We start from the raw sequence: 24,911 nt of genomic DNA on the forward strand, positions 1-24,911 counted from the left end.
GAGAAGAAGGGGTGAGTGAAGATCTACCTCCAAAACAAGGGGGAAATAAACATCTACATTGGGAGGAAGGCTTGGAGGAGACCAGTAGCCAAGAGGCCACTGTGGAGGTGGCATTTGAGGGGTGGCTGCCAAGGAAGAGATCAATCTGGCTTCGATGGAACATGCCACAGCTGTCACTAATACTGAGGCAGCAGCAACAACAACAGGCAATGCACTCCTTGGAGTGTGGATTTGCTGCCCTTGGGAATCCTGCCACCTGAGGCGGTTGCTTCACCTTGCCTCATGGGTTGGCCAGCCCTGGAGTAACCCAGTAGAATTTACTTCTGAGTAGACCCACATAGTATTAGAAATTATTATCTAGGGTAGTCATTGTGAACTTACTTCTGAGTAGGCCTACATAGCATTGGGAATGCTTATCTGAGGTAGCCATGGTGAAAACTAAAGCAATACAACCTATGTTCCAGATTTGTTAATCCAGAACACTATTATCTTTTGCCTGCATGTGGCCCCCAGACAGATCATTACCACTCAGGAGAAAACAGCGCTCACTGCTGTTGTAGATTGACCTAGCAAAAGAGGGAGGTCTGCTTGTATACACCAGGAATTCATTTTCTAAATCAAGCAAAAGTGAAGGGCCACAGACACTGATGACCAGTGGATCGGAGCTGGTCATGTCAGGGTCAAAGCCAAAGAATGGGCAAAGTCAAAGTAATAATAATAATAATAATAATAATAATAATTTATTATTTGAACCCTCCCATCTGGCAGGGACACCAGTTTTCTTTCTCCGAGCCCCCATTCATCATCTATTTATTCTGTCTTTCTACCACAGACATTTGCACAAATATGTACACCATTCATCCACTAGTCATCATTCAGATTTTTTTTTTTAAAAAAAAATACATTAATTAACGCAAAAACCTATAATTGTCAATGTGCCTTTATTACTGATTAATCTCAACAGGTCACTTCTATAAATCTTTAGGTCAGGTATTATGCATTTATTTTTAAATGTTTATACCATGTCATTCAGACCACTGAGCGGTTTCACTCTACTTGCCTTGAGTTGCAATGTAATGGTGAGGCCGATGGTAACCCTGCAAAGAAAACAAAAGAAAGGAATTCTATAGGCTCCCATCTCAGGGACACTTCAGATACGGGGTATGCATCTATAAGGTTAGAAGCTTGCTTGGCACCATGCATATCAATGTTCATCTGAAAGAGAAGTAGTGCTCTGCGGTGGGGAGAGGGAAGCAGGGAATTCTCTCCCTCCCTCCTTAGATACCTGGAGCATTGTGTATGCTACTATATTGTGTAAATGACTTTTCCAAGAAATACGGGAACACTGCATTGTGGTTCATTTCTACATTGAGCTCCAGGTGCCAGAGATAGGAGGACTGTCTGTCTATGGTCAGAGCACCAATGCTGCTTGTAATTGCCCAGTAAATGTGGTTTAATTGTAAGTGAGGGATGGGGACTGGGGGACAGAGTGTTGTGGGAGGGTGGGAAAAGCAGGTAAACTGCGAGTTATTCTCTAGCTTCTAAATCTCAGGTAATGAACAATTTATGGCCCTTTAAGGTGAGAATTGCAGGCTCCCAAAGGTCAAAGTTGAGCTGGGATGGAGCAAGATGCACCAGCATCTCTACTGCTGATGTGCTTCCCACTTTACCAGCTATCTGTTGGCCTTCAAATGAGGCTGCCAAAGCACATGGTATCATTGATGAGTCAGTAAACTCATCACAGGAACTGCTTCAATGTTTCTTACTGTTGTGAAAATTATGAAACCATTCATATTTCAAAAGCAAGAAAGGGAGAGGGGAATGGTTTGATTCAATCAAGTCCTACTCAGAGTAGACCTACTGACATCAATGATCCTAAATTACTTATGCCCATTAACTTCAAAGTGTCTACTCTGAGTAGGACCAGTAGGGAATATCATCCCATGTGACCTTGCAAAGATGAAAGCCAGATCTCCCATTTTCATATTTTCTATTAAAACTGCTTTCACTTTAGGAAGACTTACTTACTTAGTCATTAATAGATTGAACATGGAGAAATCTGTGTCCTCTCATTTGAAAACAACACATCTGTTTCTTGTCAAAACTGACTCAGGCATCAGTGATTTTTAAAACTGTGTGGGTTGCTCTATATTAAATATGTTTTTCCTTTCCCTTAATTGAAGGATCCCTTTAAAACATTGTGATATCATTAAGGATTAAAGAGACTTACGTACATTAGAAACAGGACTGCCATTAAATACTTTGCTTAATACATTTTCCATTTAGTCATGAATCCACAGCTCTCTATTAATGAGATGGAAAGTGTTCAAAACGATGTCTGAATCCTTCTTTCCATTGCTATACATTATCAGGATACATACAAGGAGTTACGTGTCCTGCCCTTCAAAATGCTAAGCTGTACTACTTTGCACACTTAGGGCACAAGCCAAACTCCTCATATGCCTAGAATACAAGTGCCAGGTCTAATCATATGGACACAGGAAGTTGTTTTATAGAGCAGCTATGGCAAACCTGTTGCTGGACTACAACTCCCATCATTCCCAGCAAGCATGACCAATGGCCAGGGGTTTGAGGGCATGTGCTCAGCAATATGCCAATGACACACAGCTCTGTTTCTCCTTTAAATCTGCAGGTGAGGCAGTTGATGTGTGTTGGACCAGTGTCTTGCCTTGTTAATGGACTAGATGAGAGCCAACAAACTGAAGCTCAATCCAAAGAAGGCTGAGGCATTGTTAAAGGGGTGGTTCCCTAAATGGGTTTGGATGGGGGGCTGCCTGCTCTTGATGGTGTTACACTCCCTCTGAAGGAGCAGGTACATAGCTTAGGGCAGGCATGTCAGACCTGCGGCCCTCCAGATGTTTTGGCCTACAACTCCCATGATCCCTAGCTAGCAGGACCAGTGGTTGGGGAAGATGGGAATTGTAGTCCAAAACATCTGGAGGGCCGCAGGTTTGACATGCATGGCTTAGGGGTACTTCTGGTTCCACCAGCTTCAGCTGGTGACCTAGCTGCACCCCTGTATGGACGTGGATAGCCTAACTTATGTCGTATAGCATGCATCCCCAAACTGCGGCCCTCCAGATGTTTTGGCCTACAACTCCCATGATCCCTAGCTAATAGGACCAGTGGTTGGGGAAGATGGGAATCATAGTCCAAAACATCTGGAGGGTCGGAGTTTGGGGATGCCTGTCTGGTAACCACTAGGTTAGATTACTGCAACACATTATACATGCAGCTGCTGCTGGAGACCGTTTGGAAACTTCAGCTAATGCAGAATTCAGTGGCCAGGTTGCTCACCAATCCTAACCTGACTGCACTGGCCACCAATTAGTTTCTGGGTCCAATTCAAAGTGCTGGTTTTGCCCAATAAAGCCTTAAATAGCTCAGGGCTGCAATACCTCATGGACTGCCACTCTCCATGTGCACTGACCTTGACCCTACAATCATCTTCTGAGGCCCTTCTTTATGTGCCCACTCCATGGGAGCCCAGCCTTTTCTGCAGTGGTTCCCCATTTGTGGAATGTTCTTCCCAGGGAGGCTCACCTGGAGCCTTCATTACACATCCTTAGGTGCCAGGCAAAAAAATATTTCTTTATAACCATGCCTTGGGCTAATTAAACATGCTATGGCCTTTTAAAATGTCTTTGTAGGAGGTGAGTTATTGGTTTTGTTTTATCATGTACTTTGTGTTCTCATTTTGTATTTTTATGTTGTGAACCACCCTGTGATCTTCAAATGGAGGGTAGTATACAAATTTAATATAAGAAGATGAAGATGATGAATATGGGAGTTGTAGTTCAGCAACACCTGGAGGGCCAAAGGTTATCCACACTTGTTCTATGGGTTCAAGAAGAGCTCTTTCCCATCACTTGTTACCTGATCTTTTTTATAGTAATAACAAGGACTGAACCTGGGATTTCTACATGGAAAGCATGTGCTCTACCACTAAGCTATGGCCTTGTTCTGATTAAAAATGATAAGCTGACAGGTAATCCTAACCCCCCTCCCAACAAAAAACCAGTTTGAAACCCTAGACTTTCTGCCTTTCAGACTAAACCAGGCACCCCCAAACTGTGGCCCTCCAGATGTTTTGGCCTACAACTCCCATGATCCCTAGCTAACAGGATCAGTGGTTGGGGAAGGTACAGCTTGTAAAAAAAAGTATTGGGGGCTTCAAATTCTATTTTACTTCAAGGCATTGATCCAAGAACAAACACTATCACCTCACTTACTCCACCCACCCACCATTAAGATCCTTTAAAGTTTCCATAGCACTTACATCTATATAGTTGGCATTTATGTAGTCCGAATGGGGATCTCCTTCCAGCAATTGCAGTCTCACTCTGGAGTGATCATCTGAAAATAATGAAAGAAAATATGTTGTTTTGTTACTTGAAGCCAGGAAAATACGTATCAAAGAAAATAGGAACTGCAGAAAAAAGAAAGAACATAGAAGATTCAGGGTGAAAGGATTTTCAACACTAACTGATGTTTCTTCAACTGCTGAATGCCCATTGCTTCAACTCAATGCCTGCCTGAGTTATTCAGAAGCTTGTCTCTTATTTATTTGAACTCACAAAATTCACATTTCTCACATACCCTTAGTATGATTTCTGATCTAATTAATACACTGCTTGGCATTAGTATTTCCTTCAAGAAGTTCTGAAATACTAGCACCTTTTGTAACATCTTGACGGGATTGCACAGTTGAATCATTGCAGAAAAGCAGTTGAATCAGACACAAGAAGCAAACTTTTTTGCATAAGAATTATCTCTAGGCAGGCTATATATAAACAGCCTGCTTGGTGCGAGCTAAAACACTTGTTGTTAAATGAAGTAGATAAGGAGCTGGGAAGATAATTCATAGCACAATGAAGATAGATGAAAATTATTAGGATTCAGGTTTTTTCCATAGGCTGATTATTAGAACTCATTTATTCATCCATCTATAATGATGTGGTGTGCAGAGTGGTTTTTTAATAATAATTATAAATAGACTTTGGCTCCTGAGCTACTATGCAGAAGATGGGATACAAGAAAGAATAGACAGGGAGAAAGAAAGAATCAGAATGCCAGGATGGATAAATACATTGTTAATAGGCATTCATATATGGATGGAGAGCTGCAGCTTTATACAAGTGGAAATCTGTAATGTAGGGGGAAAACATTTGTGAGATTATTTAAGATGTTATCCTGAATTTAGGAAATAATTCTGACAATGAAGGAGATCTTCAAATGTTTGTGTCCTGTTGGGTTTTTAACAGTTCTGGGCGGTTAATTTTGTTGCCAAGTGACTGAACATTGCAACATTCACAATGTTTTATCTCTCGCGGGGAGTCCTTTTTTCTCAAAAGTGTGAATGGCACGGGAGAACCCTTTGCTTCGAAAGCAAGGCTAAGAAATATAAACGACCACAGCTCAACCTTCAGAAGGCAATGAGGCCTTTCATTTTATTCATATTTTTAGTGGGCTATGCTTGGTTAAGACTAACAGCATAACTTATCTTTTAAATTTTATATTTCTATCTGTTTGGAAGGTGTTGGGAAGATACATATATTTCATAAGGCTGCAAGGCGTTTATGCATTATTAATAACTGATGACTTTCAGTGGAACAGCGGGAACAGAAAAGAGGTTGAGATACTGAAAAATGACATACGCGAAAAGACTGTTCAATCATCACACCAACTGCTAGATATGTGTATCTTCCACTTCGCTCTTCAGCCCTGTATCACTAATCCTAACATATAAATAGCTGCAGTAGTATTGTTATCATTGTTGTTCCTTTTGTTTTTCTGATTGTTCACTGGAAACCCAGTCAGATGGGCGGGGTATGTATAAATAAATAAATAAATAAATAATTTATTTTTGAAATTTGCTATGGGGGCATTTTCTGTGTTTTAGAGAAGTTTCAGGTGCTGCTTGTGAAGCTGTGATTGTGCTGCTGCTGCTGCTGCTGCTAGGAAGCCTCATTGCACATGCACAACGAATTCTGAAGATCACAAACTCAGGATCATCAATCATTACAGCAGTGCTAAAAAACGTAAATGCCATATAGAAATGTTTTATAATTAAGGGGGCAAGGAAGTGTCTTGTGTGAAAGCCAGATAAATCCTGCAATTGAAAGCAATGATGTGCTCCAGTGAGTATGTGGAATTCAATGTGAATAGGATCAGTCCCGTTTAAGGCTTGAGCCTGCAAGTAATGCAGATTCTCCAAGTGTTCCTATTTTCCAGGGATGTCCTTGATTTAGAGAAGCCGTCCCAGTTTCTGATGTGATCCTGGAATGTCCCACTTTTCCTTAGGATGTCCCTATTTTCATCGGAGAAATGTTGGAGGGTATGGAGTTAACTGACCCCCCAAGCCATCTGAAGACAATCCTGTACAGTGGTGCCTCGCTAGATAAATGCCCTGTAAGACGAATTTTTCACTTAACGAAGAAATTTTTCTAGCAGAGGTTGTCTCGCAAGACGAACTCGTTTTGCGAAAAATTCATCTAGCGAATCTCGGTTTCCCATAGGAATGCATTGAAATTCAATTAATGCGTTCCTTTGGGCAAAATAAAAAAATAAAATAAATTTCAATGCATTCCTATGGGATTCGCTAGACAAATTTTTCATTATACAAATTGATCCGTGGAATGAATTAAATTCATCTAGCGAGGCACCACTGTATATGGAAGTTTTAAAATGTTTAATTTTTTTAAAAAAAATTATTTTCTAATATGTTGGAAGCTGCCCAGAGTGTCTGGGGAAACCCAGTAAGATGTGTGGGGTATAAAAATTAAACTTATCATTATGGAATGGGATGTCCCTATTTTAATCAGAGAAATGTTGGAAGGTATGCCAATGCTGCACAGAATACTTCAGTACTAGAGTCACCAAATTCAGCATGAAAAACAAATAGTCTGTAGGAATAAATCTATTTTGCAAGTGTGGTGCAAGCTGTACCAGGTAAAATTCTCCTTTCCATTCAACTAATAAAGGTACAGCAGCCCAGTACTGGAGGGAACCTAACAGTTTTCCTCTTGGTCTAAGTTTCCTTTTCGCTGCTTTCGAGTTCTTAACTTTTCAATTCTTCTTGGATTTGATTCCTCCCTGGTGAATTCACCTAAGTTTATTGCTTGAGGATCATTACATTCCACCTGGTATTTGCAGATGCCCTGTGCTTCCCTCAGTCAGAAGGCACAGCAAGGAAGAAGAAGTAGCCGATGTGATTAGTACCTAGAGATTTTGTGCTCGCCATTTATCTGTAAGTGAGGTGATAAACCTGTCCCTTAAGGCCCAGGCACTTTTAGGAGTGAAGAGCACCGGAGCTAGAAGTGTTTGTCACAAGCAATAGCTTCCAATATGTATAGATAATGCCAACAAATGGTGAAAGGAGATAAAATGAGAAAGTATGTGTACATTTAGCCCCTTGGCGCTCCCTATCGTGTAAAGTCATAAAGACTAATGCTTCAGGTTTTGGTTCAAAGAAAGAAACTTTGTCAATTAAAGGTCAGGAAAAGGCTTGAAAATAGGAGCATTGAAGGAAGGAAGGAACATTGAAAAAAAAAAGAACAAGTATTGTTCTGTGTCCCACGAACGTCTGACCATTACCAGTAGGCTAAAGCCACAATTCTCTGTAATCAAGGCCACACCTGAGTTTCAACTCTTCTTTGGGTTGTATTTAATGAAGTCATTGCACAAAATTTTGCTTTCCCCCTTCTCCCCTCTCTCCCCTCTCTCCAGATTTGCAGATGGTGTGTGTGTGTGTGTGTGTGTGTGTGTGTGTGTGTGTGTGTGCAGAGCATGTGGGACAGAGAAGAAGAACGGAAAGTTCAGCTGCACAAGTGGATGTTGTTCTGCTCGTTCAGTGTCTAAAGCTGGTTACAACCCATGTTATGAAAGACTCTTCTAGGTCTGTGAACCTGTGACTGTCCGGGTGTTGAGACCAAAATTCCCAGCATCCATTATCATTGACCACACCAGCTAGGCGTGGTGCGAGCTGCAGTCCAACAATGTCTAGAAGCGCATTTTCCCCTACCCCTGCTGTGTTCAGACATGGTACGGCTTTTGCAAAAGCGCATAGGAGAAATAATAGCACATATTCCCTAATCTGTCCACTTCTTTAGAATATGTAAAGACAGTCCTGTGGACGTGCAGAGGGCTATGTAATGCAGTTAGCAGGTCTGTTTACCCAGCAAAAAAACAAAATAAAAAACAGAGTTGATGATCGCATGAAGGGTGACATGTGCAGAACCCTCTTCAAATGTTCTACGTGGAGAGGAGAAGAACCTTCAGCCCTGAGACCATTCCCCCATGCATGTTCATACATAACCTATTATATTTGGAAAGGGCAAGAAAGGACAGGGTTCTGGCATTCCAGTTCATTGAGAAAAATAAGAATCCCACAATATTAGAAAGATAAAGGGAGAAAAAGTGGTGTGAGAGTGGCAACAAAAAACTTGAGCATGAAATTATCAAACGGGAAAGGTTAAGAGTGCTCAGAATTCTGTGCTCTTATTCTTTTTCACAGTTACGCTGACAGACATACCCCCTCTCTCAGCTAGATGTATACAGATACACACAGGAAGTTCAGTTCAGTTTGAATTTGCACCTACAGGAGATGATGTTGCCATATCTATTCTTATTGCGGTTTTCATCTTCTTTGGCTGTATCCCAAGATGCTGTCTGCCCCTCAGGTAGAGCCTGCAAAATAAACAACAGCAGAGTGTTTATATGAAATGGCCAATGCCTTCAGGTGTTTTAACAAAACGAAATAGGGGTAGGGGAAAAGGCAGCATGCAATTTAACACCCAGCCAAGCCAACTGTGTTTTTTCTCAAGGAAAGGGCACATTTAATAAGAAAATGATGAAGAGACCATTAGCATCCTATGGCTTAAACTGGCTTACAATTGCTTTCCCAATGCAAATGGCACTAAAACAAGTGGGGAACATTTTGCTTCCGGCTTTGTAATTATTGGGTTCTTTTTCGATGCACCATCTCTAACACAGGGACATAGATTGCTTCTCTTATGCCTCTGAGAAATACAAGTTGCCTTGTAAAATATTTAAATTGACAGAGGACAGAGGCAATGTTTTTGTAATATAAAACAAGGCATAAAGGTTTCTCAAACTCATGAGTTATTTGAATGTCCCATGTAATATATCCATATACTGCATTGTAGCTGCAGCAGTGAGCACAATTCAAAGTGCTGATTAAATTCAGATCAAGGCTCCTTTAATTTAGAGAGCTACCACTTTTGTCCCATTTAATTTCAGCTGAAGAAATACACGAAGATACAATCAACCCACCAAGTCTATATCACAAGAGCACAAGATACATTCTTAGCATTCTTCCTTTTCTGACTTCCACCTTAATCAGTGATTTATTTATTCAAAGAAAAAAACCACTCAGTACAAAAAAAATCTATTATGGATTTTTAAAATACACATTTCGATGCATTTTGGCTTTTTCTTTTTTCTTTTTAACCAAGAACTGTACTGAAAATCTGGAGATGTGCAAAATCCAAATGATAATTATGCTCTGACCCATGTGGTCTGGGGTTGCAAATTTCATTTATATGCAACCATATGAACTCCCCTTCATGTTGTTGAGAATGGTAGACTGATAATAAGGCTGATAATAAGTCTAATCAAGATGAAATTGCCATGATACTCTTGAGTAACACTGAAGGATCTTCACCTGTTTCACAGAACTGATACCATATTTTGGCCCTTTCCTGCAATGAAGGTAGTAAAGCGGAGCTCCCACACACCACTCATAAACCCAGTTTCGTTTTCGTTTGGCGTGCTTTAAAGATAGTGCTTTTTATGGTTTCTGAAACCTTATTCTGTGCTCATGAATTATGCCCAAATAATAATTATCTTTATAACATACCCAGTCGTAGAAAAGCACATTTCCTGCTGCTCAATAACAGACAATTTGCTAAAAAACCAAAACAGAAATTGCATTTGTTTGTTTCTTGTAATGCTAGCCATTGCATTTGTGCTGGGTGGTGGTGGTGAAATGTGCTAAAAATGATATTATAATCATGCCAAACCACAGTTCACAAATGGTTCCCTCTGGAAGTAATGTCAGGATACGATATGGATCCTGTATGTGTCAAAGAAGGATAATAAAAGCAGATCTGGTTCAAATCTCCACATGCATGAAGTAATGAGTCAGCAAACGGGAAGATCTTTGATCACACACCTATTTCCTTGTACCAAGAAAGGGCTGCTTAATAGTGGTGAATTTTTAGAGCGGAGGGGGGCAGCACAAAAAACGTAAATGAGGGACCCCATTTTTATCATCAAGGATAGAGAAGAAATGACACATGATTTGTACATTAGAGTCTAGTTACAAATGATTGCTCAGAGAATGGTAGCAGCCATTCGGGATCTCAACATGTGCTATTGATGTGGGAAAAGATGAGTGAGGGATAAAAGCCTCCTAACATTATACATAGGATGGTAAAAGTGACTTTTCCAAAGAAATGCACAATTCAGCTATTATCGGATGTTAATTGTTTGATCAACAGGCGTCTTATCAAAACAGCGGGTTTTTGCTTTAAAATACAAAGATCCAGTGTGTGTATAGAAAACATATGCCGCTTCTGTTCACTAAAAATATAATCAAATCTCTGATATACATATACATATACATATACATATACATATACATATACATATACATATATATAACTTTCTGCTATAGTATGATTTACACTAGGGATTTTTAAACTGCAGTCAGTGGACTATCAGTAGTCCACAAGGTGGTCTGTCGTATGCCTGTAAAAATACAATTAAAAATCCTACTAGAGTTTGCAACAGGCAGAAAAAAAAATTAAGTGGTTCACAAAGACCTTCAGTAATTTGGAAGCGGTCCATGGGAAAAGAAGTTTGAGAACCACTGATTTCTATATAAACAGCTCAGGATAAAATCAAATGCCATTTGAGATTTCAGCAACTATAGGAATGATGGATTAAAACTTCTCAGTGTATATCTATATTCTTCCCCCCTCCTATTTTCCCCCCACACTGTATGGCTGTCATTTTAAAGCACTAAACACAATAACGTAACTGGTAAACTTGTCTTTGAAAATTTAGACTACTGATATAGATGGGACAATAACCTGTTACAATGAGAAAAAATAGTGAAGTGCAGTGGAACAAATAATGTATCCAATACAGATAAAATCAGGAATTTTTAAAATATCACTACCAGCACCAACTAAGTATGGCTAATCTGCACTTCTTTCATAACTGCTGTCAGCTTAACAACAGAATTGTAGCAACAATTAACCGGTTTTAAGAGCAATAGTGATCTCACTAACAATCTGAATTTGCGCTCTGAGGACCTCAGGTAAATAAATAAATAAATAAATAAATAAATAAATAAAATATATTGCTCAATCAATCAATAAATTCAAATTTTAGTTTAAAATGAATGGGCAAAATCTAGGCCACAACTTTATTGATTATACAATGTGAGCAGTATTGGCTTAGGCATTGACAAACTAAAACTGACCCCTGCCCGCCCCGCAGGAGGTCTGGAAGGGTAAACCAAATGAGGGAGCTACATCGATGCAAATCGGCTGTAGCTCACCCTGTGGTTCCTGTGGTCCTGGCTTGGCCTCAAGTGGACTTTGGACGAGATCCAGAACCCCCAGATTCCTTTAACGGAATACCCTTTTTTAAGGAGGGGCAGGTGATGGCCGCACCTCCCCCCCAAAAAAAACCCACAACTAAGTCAATGCCTAACCGCCAAACCTTACAAAGTTGTGACGATTGCTGGGAGGTAGGTGAAAACCAAATGGCCAGTGCCAATCTGCCAAGTGGACAAAATTCCTACCAGACCCCTGCCACAAAACAGGCAACCAACCAAAGTCCCAAGCAAGGCCAAAGCACAGAAACCGAAGAGGGTGTGTGTGTGTTTGGCATCGTGAAGCAAGTGGCTCTGACACGTCGTGCTGCCATTTATAAACCCCCCCTCCCCCAACTTGAGAACAACCTGATTGGGTGCTGGAACTGGGGCAATCGAGAGACCACCCCAGCAACGCCGGGCTAAGCCCTGCTTCCGGATGCCATGGGGGCCCCAAGGTCCTGAGCACAAGCAGGACCCTCCTTGAAGAGGATCCCATTTATCAGAAAAATGTAGGCATTCTATGGGACCTTCAGGCACCAATCTCATTGACACTGGTCCCATTCCCAGCCCCAAATCTCTCCCTGTAGGTAGAAAACAAAGAGAGCAGCTAGATGACTGGCTCGAACCTTTCCCCCTTCTATGCCAGTATTCTTCTGGCAAGGAAGTGTTTATTTGGGTGTGGCTTTTTTTTTAACATGGGAGAACATTCAAAAGTGGTTCTAGCTCCAATTTTAATTGCCACTGAGCCTTCTTCCAGGTCTCGGCTTTACCATAGTATTCTGCTGCATGCATAGACCCAGGTTCAGCAATATTATTCGAATTGTGCTGAGGATTGCAGCTATGGCGTCCTATAAATTGGAGTCTTTTGCTGGATTGGCTTTGTGATGGGGGGAATTACCGTATTGGCCTGAATATAAGCCTCACTTTCCCCAAAAATTCTGACCGTGAAAAGTTAAAGTGTGGCTTATATTTGTGACCTTACGGTATGCAGCCAGGAGCGCAGGGCAAACAGTGCCAGGAGTGCGACAAAGCGTTGTCCGCCCCACGCATAGTCCCCTGTCCTCTTCCCCAAGGCCAGGAAGGGAAAGAGAGCAAGGAAGGGGAAAGGCCACTGGCCACGCAGCACATTTTTCTCAGCCCCCCACCCTGCCAAGTATGCAGCCAGGAGCAGCGAGAAAGGGAGTGGCTTATATTTTGGTATTTTCCTCCCCCCCCCTCCAATTTTTAAGGTGTGGCTTATATTTGGGTACAGCTTATATTTGGGCCAATACAGTAACATTTGGGAGTTCACTTAATCTTTTGCCTCACAAAATAATAGAATTGTAGAGTTGGAAGGTCCCACGGCGGTCATCTATCCAGGCACCCCCCCCCAACTCAGCCCTCCAGATGTTTTGGGACTACAATTGTCATCATCCCTGACCAGTGGTCCTGTTAGCTAGGGATGATGGGAGTTGTAGTCCCAAATATCTGGAGGGCTGAGTTTAGGGATGCCTGATCTAGTCCAACCTGCAATGCAGAAATCTATCTGTTGCCCAACGTGGTGCTTGAAGACATGACCCTAAGATTAAGATTCTCATGCTCTACCAACTGAACCAACAGCCACAACAGATTTCCAAACTTTGGAAAGAGAGGAAAAGGGAAATGCTGGGTCAATGGGGAGGGGAGGGTCATCCCTGGATCAAAACTGTGCTGTGCTGGGAGCAGACGTTGAGTATTGACCTTAAAATGCTTTCCAATGTGTTAGAAAAAATTGCAACCTCTTTTTAAAAAACTACCTTGCATTTAAAAGTGCCAAAGTGTGTGTGTGTGTGTGGTGGTGGTGGTGGTGGGGGGTTTGCATATATTTTATTTGCCACAAAGCCATCAAACACCAAAGTTGAAAACTAAAACCCGGTTCTCACTTACAGCCGAGCTTTTAAGCACCTTTATCTAAGGTTATCAGAGTCAGAACAATTCAGCCCTTCACAGTCTATTGATACCCCATAAGGCAGGCAGCACATATTTTATATATTACAAAACTGCTTAGCAGATTTCATAAAGGGCCATAAAGGGTCTGCAAGAGGTCATGGTTATTAGCTGTAGAAACCAAAGCCTTTGTGAATAGAATATACGGTAGATATATAATGCATAGGTTTCTGCAGAGCTATACAATAGATGGATGCAGAATTGTGAACTCATGGCCATAATTTCAACATTCAGATATTTGGTACCTGTGAGTACTGAATACGTGAAGAGACAACAGTGGTACCTTGGTTCTCAAACGCCTTGGTACCCAAACTACTTGGAACCCAAACACTGCAAACGCAGAAGTGTTCTGGTTTGTGAACCTTTTTCAGAAGCCGAACGTGCTGCATTTTGAGTGTTATGGTTCCGATTTGAGTGCCACGCTGACGATTTGAGTGTTACGCTTCTGATTTGAGTGTCCCACTTCCGTTTTGAGTGTTACGCTGAGGTCTGTATTCTGTTTTTGCTATTTATTTTGCTTTTTTGTTTTTGCGGCCCTTTTTTGTTTCTTGTGACTTTGTGGAAACCAGTTCAGGTCCTGATTGATTGTGTGACTGCAGTACATTGTTTATTGCTTTCATTTTATGTATCAAAGGTCACGTTAGATGATAAAAACAATGTTGAATTGCTCTTTTAGGGGTTGTTTTAAAAAGTCTGGAACGGATTAATCCATTTTGCATTACCTTCTATGAGAAAGCGTGCCTTGGTTTTGGAACGCTTTGGTTTTGGAACGGACTTCCGGAATGGATTAAGTTTGAGAAGCAAGGTACCACTGTATATGGAAAGCATAGCCTAACCCTGTATACCTTTTAGACGTCTGCATGTGATCAGATTCAGTCTGAAGCATCTGTAAATGTGTGGAGGACTCTCTTCCAAGGGACAGGAAGCCTAATGGACCAGGATACCTGCCCCAATGGGGAAAACCCTACTATGCATCTAGTATAGAACCCCAATATAGGGGCACTGATTATATATTGGAATCTAACAGATGGGGCTAGCTCAAATGTTGTAGAGAATCTCTTCATGCATTGGTACTGAATACCTGAGCAGTGTGAAAAAAAATATATTTAAAATTGGAGTAGCCCTCTGACAGTGCCCTGGTGGGAGTTGGATCCCATCCACACTGAGACGGCGCCATGCTGATTGGGGTCAATGCTGCTGCCCTACAATTAACTGATATAGTTTGGTATGTAATAAAGCCATTTGCACACATTGCCATGCAACAAATTGTCACAAATTGTCACTGTTGTTTTTTTTTTAAAAAATTGAATATATGCTATATGGTAATTTATGGACCTAACAGGTATCTAAAGCCCCTGGCGAACGGTGCCGCTTGGCTGCCCAGGGCAGCACCCCCTGGGGACGGGGCGTTGCTCCGCAGCACGCATGCATCCTGACGTCATGACACACAACGCACGCGACAGGACGAGCCAGGATGGACTGTGCATTGCCGCACATGTGCAATCCGTCCGGGTTGGCGCTGCTGCTCTGCTCAGCTGGCGCACTCGGCCGGCGCGCTCTGAAGCAGAGTGCGCTATGGAGCGGGTTGCCGGGCGGTGGTTTGCCGCCTGGCAACCTGCTCCGTAGCATGCTCTGCTTCTTCCTGCTCGGGCGGGGGAGGGGAGGGGCGGGCCAGGGGCCGGGGGTGCTGCCTCCGCCAGAGTGGAGCTAGGGGCGGACCACCCCCTTTGCCCCTCCCTTGCTTATGCGCCTGCTAAAGCCATCTGCACACGTTGCCATGCAACCAGTCCATGCAGAATGTAGGCACCCTATATATAGAAATGAGCAAACCAGTAAAATTTTAGGGAGCAGGCTAGCAGGCAGGGCCCATGACTTTATTGGAGCATACACAACACAAAACAAAACACTGTTGCTGTATGTAGGTTTTATCTTATATTTTGGAAATGTACATCCAATTTTTTCCCTTTACTTTTTTTTTGGGGGGGGGGCAAGATAGTGGGGCCCTAAGCTATAATTTGTTTACCTTATATGTAAATCTGGCACTGTCTGGGACAAATAAATTAAAATGTCCAGAAATAGTCACCTGAGAGGAGCGGAGAAGAGAGAAGCTTTAGGAGATGCATTGCCCCGAGGCAATGGGATAGGAGAAGAAGCACTACCAGATTCTTCTAGAAAAGTTTCTTTTCCTTTCATTGCAGCTATTTTAAAAATACATGGATATTTATTGTTACAATAATTTATATAAACTACTTTGTGAGGTTTGCCTTAAAAGCAGTATGTCAATATCCTTAAACAAATAAGAAATAAAATGTAGAAAGCACACAAGTAGGTCCTCTTCAGTTTAGCCTTGAGCAAGACTCCCAGGATATCTACCAAACTACTTCTCAAATCTGGGGCTAGGGATATGGTTTAAAATCAACTGTGTGTGTTAGCTTGCATGAAAGACTGTTCAAGAGAAAGAGCGAGGGGGAGAAAGGGAAAAACTATGTATAGTTGGAACAAGAAATGAAGGGGGGGGTGTCTAATGGAGTTAGTGATTGATGAAGGCAACTCACAGAGCCTTTTCATAATAGAAAAATTATTTGGTACAATGTCACTAAATAGATCGTAATTTATGAAACTTGTTTACAGGGTAGAGGACGAAAAATATATCTTAAAAGGCCAAGTATATTTATATGTGAGACAGGCACCAAGCTAGAATACATCACATTTTGAAATACAGCTCCTGGACATCAAAGATAAGGCCATTCATCTTCTGTCTTTCATGAATCTGGGATGGCATCATGCCATCTAAAATAAAAAAATAAAAATTCCTACCGATTATTTATGTAGCACTTTGAAAGTGCAGAACTTTGCAATAAATATTAAATTATGGAAGCAATGTTCTAGTCACATTCCCCACCCCCATATTATACCAAATTAGGTAGACTAGTTTAGTAATTGTAAAATTATGAAAACCATGTTTCAGCTCTTGTTTGTTGTTCAGAGAGAAGCTGCAATGCAAGCTTGGCTGAAGTGTGGTAATTTGAAATTATGAGCCACATAGCCATACAAGGACATATTCTACAGGACAAATAAAACATCAGGTATGCAAAATTAGAGTCAGCACCTTCAGTGAGGGAAATAATTAAGTTATATGACTGGGCACATTATGGAAGTATATCCAAAAATGTGCAGTCATCTTATGGGAGAAAGTGCACTCCCCGTTACCCACTGAACTGAAGCTGAAAAACATGACAGCACAGAAGCAGTCCTTATAATAGTTGTTTATATTCCACCTGAAAACATGTACACATTCTTGTGGACCAAAGAGATGAGCATATGATTGCTCAATATCTCCTTCATCACTACAGACTTCTTCAGACCCAGGATCCAGCTCCATCCCCAATGTGAAACACAAAGCACATTATTGTTTCAGGGCTTGATCCATTTGTGCTCCCACGAAACAGGATAGAGGTAAGTGTTTTGTGACAGATAGACAGGATGCATGGATGGTTTTAAACTGGGCTTTTTTTTCAACTGGAACTCACCAGAACTCAGTTCCCCTCCTCTCCAACAGCTGCTTCCACCAGGCTGCAATATTTTCACTCCCTCTACCTCATCCCACAAAATGGAACTGCCCAGTTTTAATTCAATAGTACAGTGCTCTGAACATGTGCTTGCTCAGTGTCCCCTTAAGAACAAATGGAGGTTGACAGTAATTCTTCTCGACATCTAAAGATAGTACAGTTTAATTTAAGGTCTGAACCACATCAGTTTGACCCCTGGAAGTACCTTAAAATCATGTCCACAAGCTTCGAAATAGGATATAGATTTCAATGACATACCAGTCCTTCAGATAAATGATACTGTATGGTATTATTGCAGTAACCACTGATTTACCTGCCCCTTCAGCATTGAGACAATTTTTCAAACATCTGTCCTTTCATAATTCAAGAACCACACATGCAATTCACTTGTCACACAAAGGAACCAGGTGTTGCAAGAGAAAAATCCCCTTTGCATCCTTCATAGAGCCGAGCACTCTTTGTTCATCTGATATACCTGAAAGTCTGCACTGACAGTAAGACTGGCATGGGATGGAATGAGCATCTATTTTATTTTGCTTTTAAATCTTGGTCCCCAGCTTGTTGGAAACTAGAAATGGCCACCAAATATTGCAGTGGAGAGCCATTTCACCACAATGTGCTATATGGAGGTTGATAGGAGAGACTAAACCCCACCCCCATGTTGTGAACAGGGTTTGGGGAACCTCTTCCAGTCTGAGAGCTGCATTCCCTTCTGTGCAACTTTCTGGGGGCCGCATGCCAATAGCGAGGGCCAGGAATAAAAGTGCATGGAGTAAAGAATGTAAATTTTAGCTTTGTACAGTAGGCTAGTTTCTACATACACTCATACCCATCTCTATCCCGGCAAGCAAGAGGCTTTCTCAGAGTAAAAGGACACAGTCTAGTTAGGCAAAAACACTCAAGGAAGGTGTGAAGGAGGGCTGGTGCCAGGTCTGGGGAAAGGGATGTGGGAAGAATCTCAAGAACCACATAGAGAGAATTATTGGGCTGCATTCGGTTCCTAGGCCTGTGGTTCCCCAACCTGGCAGTAAAGGTCGTACATCTTCTATGATAGATGACCACAATATGTCAAGGTAGATAGCTAAAAATATGTGTGGTTATCTCATATTTAAGCTAACCCCAAGGCACCTCAACACCTATTCAACTACAGTTTTCTCTCCAATACCTGTGGAGCCAAGTCACAGGAAAATTTGTTCTTACTTATTTCTCTCCTTTCCACCATTACTATTCCAATACAGTCCCAGGCCACTTCCCTGCCTTTAATGCCATTTCTATAAACTATTCAGTTGTTTTTCCACGGGGCTCAAAGGTTGGACTTGTCCAAACTTAGAACTAAATTCAAACATCCCACGTTGCATTTGATCATGGCGAAATTCTGCAAAGCCTTGGGCGATACACAACTAACTAAGGAACAAAGGCAGCCAAGAGAAAATATTTCCAGCCATCTCCCAGACCGGCATTTGATCACAGCTGCTATACCACATCCATCAGATGTTGATTATGGGGATTCAATACTTCTGCCAAAGACAATAACTGTTTAATTGCAGCAACAAGGCTCTAGCAGCACACACCGATTCAGGCAGAAGCAGCCTTCCTGCCTCTCAGTGTCTTGTTTGGCAACAGTCTGAAAACTCATCCATTGATGAAGGGGAGAGAGACATATATAAAGATAGCCAGGGGCAGCTTCAAGTCCGAGAAAGCCCTTTGGCAGCAGCGGTAATGGGCAGCCACTTTAATTTCCCAGAATGCTCAGGGGCTGCAATTTTAATTTCTCGCAATGTCCTCAAATGTTCCATTAGGAAAGTAATGGGGGATTAAATTGATCATCTCTCACCACCAGGTAAGCATGCGTGTCCAGGGCTGGTGTCAGCACCAGCGGAGCCTGATGGGGCTGCCAGTGGACAGGTGCCAGGTGCTGATGCCAGACCTGAGATAGCCAGGAGTGTCTTGTTTAAATGGAAGGCCTTCAGCAGAGACACTCCAGTTGCTCACCATGCCATCATCAAGTCCCCTCCCTGAATTGCAAACTTGTATTTCATCACTTCATACGTGAAAGGAGCTGGGGATTAGGGCAGGGCAGCCAATGTGGTGTCCTCCGGACGTTTTGGAATATAATTTTCATCAACTGATCTCTCTGGCACCAAAAAAATAATTCCCCAGTGCAATGTAGTTCTGTGTTTCTTCAAATGTGATATGGTTGGTGTGGCACCCCAAATCTGGAAGTACTGCTCCATTTCCCAGCCTACCTCCCTTTACAATCTCTGGCACACTCCTGGGGACGGTGGGACAGAAATGACTAGACTTTCACGAATAGTTAGTTCGCAAAACAGTCTCTGAACAAACCTTCATAGAGCCAGAAGCCTCTGGGTGGCTGTACCAGCTAGCAGTTCTTCTGACAGCTGGTTGTCACCTGTGGAAAGCCTCTTACCAACACTGTCAGGTCTGTCATCCATCTGCTTACCCTCCAGCAGCACCTGGTCCTGTCGGCAGAAAGTGATGATGAAGGGAGCTGCGTGCTCATCTCTGCCAGAGAGAGCTGCCAGTAGGACTAGATACTACAGCCACCTGGAGGCTTCTCATCATATGGACGCTGGTCCAGAGGTTGCTGTGTGAACAAACTCTTAGCAGTTCAACTAACAATAAATTCAAAACAGTGAGTCTTTGGTTTGCACCTATACTACACTATATTATGGCTGGGTGGAGTTTATACAAGAGATCAGGTGGCTAGTACCATGGTCCCTAACCCAGAGTTCCATGTATGCTCTGCTGTGTGAGAGTTTCAATGAAAAGAGAAAGATTTGCCACATCCTTTTGCATAAGTGGGGCTACCGGGAAGCCTTTATGGCAAAAGCCAAGCCGTTTCCCCACATCAGTGGACTGGGGCAGAAACATCTAGGATGACGGCCACTGCATATAACAGAAAGAGGACTCGAGACAAGGATTCAGGAGCAAATTGGGGGAAGGCATTCTGGTTAGCATATAAAATAAGCCACTTAAGCTACCAAGACGCTTCTCAAGAGCACTTGTTCTGATTTGACAATAGCCTTAATTTTCATTCTTTAGCTTGGTATTCAAGTGAGTGAATGTCGCTCTCACCTCATACTCCTCTTTAAAGCCATAGCCCTGTCCCCGTTTCATCTGAGTGATGTGCTGCAACAAGTCGGCCACTCGGATTGCTGGCTGGAACTGTCCCCTGGGGTAGGACATTTCCACTGGGTCGCAGCTTCGATAGGGATGGGTCTGGATTGTCAGTGTCGGCTGAGTCATCTCCCCATGGCTACTGTCTGTTTTAAAAAAATAGGGAGGCAAAACAAACTTTCACCCAGCTGTTATTTATTTGTTGACTTCCGCCCCAAGGTTAATTCCCCTCCCTCCCATGGCTGAAATGAAACACAGTAGGAAAACTGTACCTGCCCAGAGCCATCCCCCTGAAAAAGCTAATGCACACACACACACACACACACACTGGATTTTGTGTGACAAGAAATGAAGAAAACACAGAAGCAGCAAATTACCAAACAGTGACAACAACAGGAGGAGGGAATATGGTTATTTGATGCATGTTACACCAGAAATTGGAATCTCTTTCATGCTACCTAATCACATTTGATAAGGTCCCCATCTCTTGCCCTGCTTGTTGCTTTTCCAGCTTGAGGGCAGAAAAGACTATACAGGAAGGGCATATCCTGCCTCTGGTCAGTTCTTCTCCCTTTATCCCTTGCCAGGGAAACCAAGCAGGACTCCAATGCCACTTTTCAGTAGGTGGACAGGAGGGAGAGAGTGAAGAACAGACAGGTACAGTATCATGGCAGGAAAACCTGAAATGCTCTGTTATGCAATTGTTCCATGCCTTGGACATGTGAAAGCAACAGGTTCTGCTTCAGGATAAGAGAGGGGAACCCCTAGAAAGAGAGCTAGAAGGCAGGGGCTGCATGCATGCAAATTCTCTTTGTTGCTCATCTGTACTGATTTAGCATTAGATCAGAAATGGAAACATGTGGCCCTTCAGCTGAACTCCAATTCCCTTCAGCCTTTGCCAGTTTGGCCAATGGTCAAGGATTACAGTCTTTGTAGTCCAGCAACCTCCAGAGGATCAGAATTTCCCCACCCTGAATTAAACACTCCTTTAAGTTCAGGGATGCTTTATGCTGTACTAGTTCTCAAACTTTGCATGTACTGGAACGTATTCTGCACTTTTTCTCCAAAAGCAGAATCAACTTAGGTGATGTGCCTGCCATAATTCCTTATACAGCTTCACAGACCATGGAACAAAGTTTGATATTTTGCAATTTGGATGGGGACTGGGCAGGGGAAGGGAAATGACGGAGAATTCTTTACTGCAAATCCCAAATTTTGTGATTAGGATATTTGTACACGTGAGTGTACAGTGGTATTTTGTATCCCTTTGTATTTCTATTAAGTCCTCAGTGGGGAAAGAAGGGTGTTTTTCTGGGGCTGTTGGGAAGTTAAGGAAGATGAAGTAGAACATAATGACGGGGGCAGGGGTTTTGGGTCACATTAAACATGATGTGGAGGAGACACCTTTCTTCGTGATTTTTTGATTTCAGTTTACTGCAGCTACCAGGGAGGTAGGAAGCAGACTCTAAATTTGACTGAAGCAGCATGGCAGAGAAAGGGATTGCTTAACACTTTCCCTACAGGTTCTCCTCCCGACATTGATAAAGGAAAATAGATTGATTTTTATTTTATTTGTTGTCCCCAAAGTCCCGGCAACTCCTGATGAAGAAATCTGCATCTATAGAATACAGCACTGAGTATTAACACAAAGTTCAAAATTTCATCAATGTAAGCATATTAATTAGAGATGAAACATAAATATTCGCTAGCTTGCAGAAAGCCATTTTTTTGTGTTAGGGGGAAGCCAGGCAGCAAAGCTAAGCATTTATTTATACAATAACCCGCCTAATGCCGTTACTAATGATAATGTGAGGACTCTGAACAGAGGGTATTTTCAAGGCTTATTAGTTCTCCGGGCTGGATTTACTTTCCCAATGCATCTTTACTGTTCCCCATTAACCCTTTGCAATAGAGAATTGGGTCATTTTCTTAAAAAATGGTGGACTACTTGCAATAGGCTACATAATCTGCTTAATTTGCTATCATTAGGTTGAATCCAAACCCAGTTTCACAACTGAATTCTCCAAGGACCCTAATCTTCTATCAGCCTCAGTTTAAAAACATTACAAGGTTCCATTCCAAGGAGGAGTCGTAACCAAAGAAACAAAACAAAAAGTAATGAGCTGGCCTATAAAAGCACACACAGGCCTTTGGATTTGTCATAAAGTTAAACTCAAAGCTACTCAGCTCAGCATATTCAGGTGTAATCATTATTTTCTATATTCAGAATGAATTCTATTCTGGGCTTTATTTTTTGTTGCTTTTGATAGCGTCCTTTTCCAGTTCTATAGTTGGAAATGTAACAGCTGAAGTATATGACAGTGGGGGGTTTTGGTACAGAAAGAAGGGGCGTAATTCAATATTGCTTTATGTGGCATGTTCATTTGTCACAAGCATATCACCTTCCCAGATGGAACAACCCCTCTTCTCCTTTCCCCATGCACTGTTCTGGAGGGGCATAGCTGCCAAGTTATCCCTTTTTTAAAGGGATTTTCCCTTATGTTGAATAGGCTTCCTCGCGAGAAAAGGGAAAACTTGGCAGCTATGTGGAGGGGTCTTCCTGATTCCCCCACCCCACCTCATAGTCAATTTCAGTGGGGGTGAAGAGCATGCAGAGAGAGGAAAGGGTCTTATACTGATGATGTTTGTTAGGTGAATCCTGCCCAACAGGAGATAGGAGCTTGGAACTAGACTTTGGTGTCTCTTGCAAGTCCATTTCTTGAATGGAATTCCACTCAGGGGATATTCCAGCTGGTAGAAAACAGGAAGGTGACTTTTGTCAAATCTGCCTGTAGCCACTTGAGCCCTACAAAAAAAAAAATCTGTCCTGGACTGGAGTATTGGGGAATACTTTTGAAAAGGGGAGGCTTTAGAGTAGCAGGAAATTTGCAAAAAAGAACCTCCTCCTTTCCACCTGCAGGATCCACCTGCAGGATCTGGATCAAATGCCTTCCATAGATTGAAGGTGCCCATTTGTGGATGGCTAGGTTTTGATCCAACCCTCCATCTGATTATACCATAAGGAAGGGGCTGGCCATCACCAGCCTAAGATACATCACAGCTCAAACTTACTTATGGATCCTCCAAACAAATCCCTGATTCTTTCTAAACCCTATATTGTAACTTTCAGGCACTCTTGTTCACTGCTCTACCACTTGGGAATGTCATACTGGATGTGATTGTGGTTCCTGTGAAGTAATCAGCTATATACTGTTCCATTAATTCATAAGACATAGCTGTCACCAAGACAAGTTTGCTAGTGAAGTGGAAATAAAGGTTCTAAACTCATCCCAAAGCAATGGGGGGAAGAGATAAAAGAGTCTGTTTTCTTTACCCCAGATTCCTTGAAGTATCCATAAACCATATTTTTGGTGCCAACACAAAATGGACATCTGATTATCGCAGCCAGATCCTGATTCTCTCTCTCTCTTTTGTAAAAGAAAGAGCAGAAAAATATATTTCCCCATAGGCAAACTGCAAAATGAGACTGGTATTAAAATATTCTGCATGTACAAGAAACATGTTGCTCGCAATATGTCTAATCATGGTCTAAGACTGAATGCCACCAAGACTAATCATACATTCTAGTTGGACATTTTAGAAGTGTTGATTACAATACCTGTATGAAAAATTCAATATCTAACTGAAGAAGAAGTTATTATTTCTAATTTAGGATAATCATTAAGAAGAAGAACCTCTGCAGATAAAAAAATTATGGTCTATCACTTTAGATCTCAGAAGCCACAGTAACTCGGTGTAGGTCTTTTCGTGTGGCTGCCCCTGTTCTCTGGAACAGCATTCTTGTTGAGATACAACAGGTGCCCCTATCAGCACTTTTTGAAAAACTACTGCAGACATTTTGGTTCCAAAAAGCCTTCCCAGATGGATAAATAGATCTCTGTCTTGGATAATCTATTTGGTATTTTTTTTAATAAACTCAATCTGCTGTTATTGTGGATGTTGTTTTAAACTGTTCCTTTTGAGGATGTTTTTTATTGCAGTTTGTACATTCCCTTGAGATATGCATGTATGTGGAAGGAAGCAGGTTCCACAGCCGCAGCCAATCCCAATGTAGATCCTTATTCCCCGCACTCTGTTTCTGATGTAGATCTTCACTCACCCCTTCTTCCCTGGCAGGGAAGAAAAATGGAGGCACCATTTTATGGTTTACTTCAGGTGTCAACATGTCTTGGGCTGACCCTGCTCAGCCATCCCCACCCCACCCCACTCCCATACGATTTCTTCAGCACTTTTTATGGTGCACGAGAACCGCACTGAGTCACATCAATGCAAGAACATTCTTCTTCTTATACAATGCAGCACTGTACTTGTGCATCAGTGATTACACCAAATCCAATCAGCTTTCTTAGTCGCACAGCAGACCATAGTGTTGAAAGCAACATGCTGTCTACTTCTTAACTATGTATATTCAATACAGGAGAAGTGTGCTGACAGACAGTGTATCTGCAGCAGTGACCAGAGGAAGAGGAGGAGCGCAGACATAAGAAACACCATGGCGCACCTGTTAACAGTGAAACTGGACACCTCCATCTGCCTCATCTGCAATAAAACATGTCTCTCCCATATCG

The 24,911-nt window shown here is 42.0% G+C and overlaps 1 protein-coding gene across 1 annotated transcript in view; it reads right to left on the reverse strand.

Moving 5' to 3' along the window:
- Nucleotides 1–24,911, reverse strand: part of PTPRT (protein tyrosine phosphatase receptor type T) — a 585,629-nt gene that overhangs the window by 25,470 nt on the left and 535,248 nt on the right. The window contains exons 21-24 of the mRNA XM_060277267.1: nt 20,281–20,468; nt 8,622–8,709; nt 4,301–4,377; nt 1,061–1,097 (exon numbers count right to left, since the gene is read on the reverse strand). Coding sequence (XP_060133250.1) covers nt 1,061–1,097; nt 4,301–4,377; nt 8,622–8,709; nt 20,281–20,468 — 390 coding nt within the window. The remainder of the gene's footprint in view (nt 1–1,060; nt 1,098–4,300; nt 4,378–8,621; nt 8,710–20,280; nt 20,469–24,911) is intronic.

The sequence above is a fragment of the Zootoca vivipara genome, chromosome 7, assembly GCF_963506605.1.
Source record: "Zootoca vivipara chromosome 7, rZooViv1.1, whole genome shotgun sequence".
NCBI classification, from domain to species: Eukaryota; Metazoa; Chordata; class Lepidosauria; order Squamata; family Lacertidae; genus Zootoca; species Zootoca vivipara.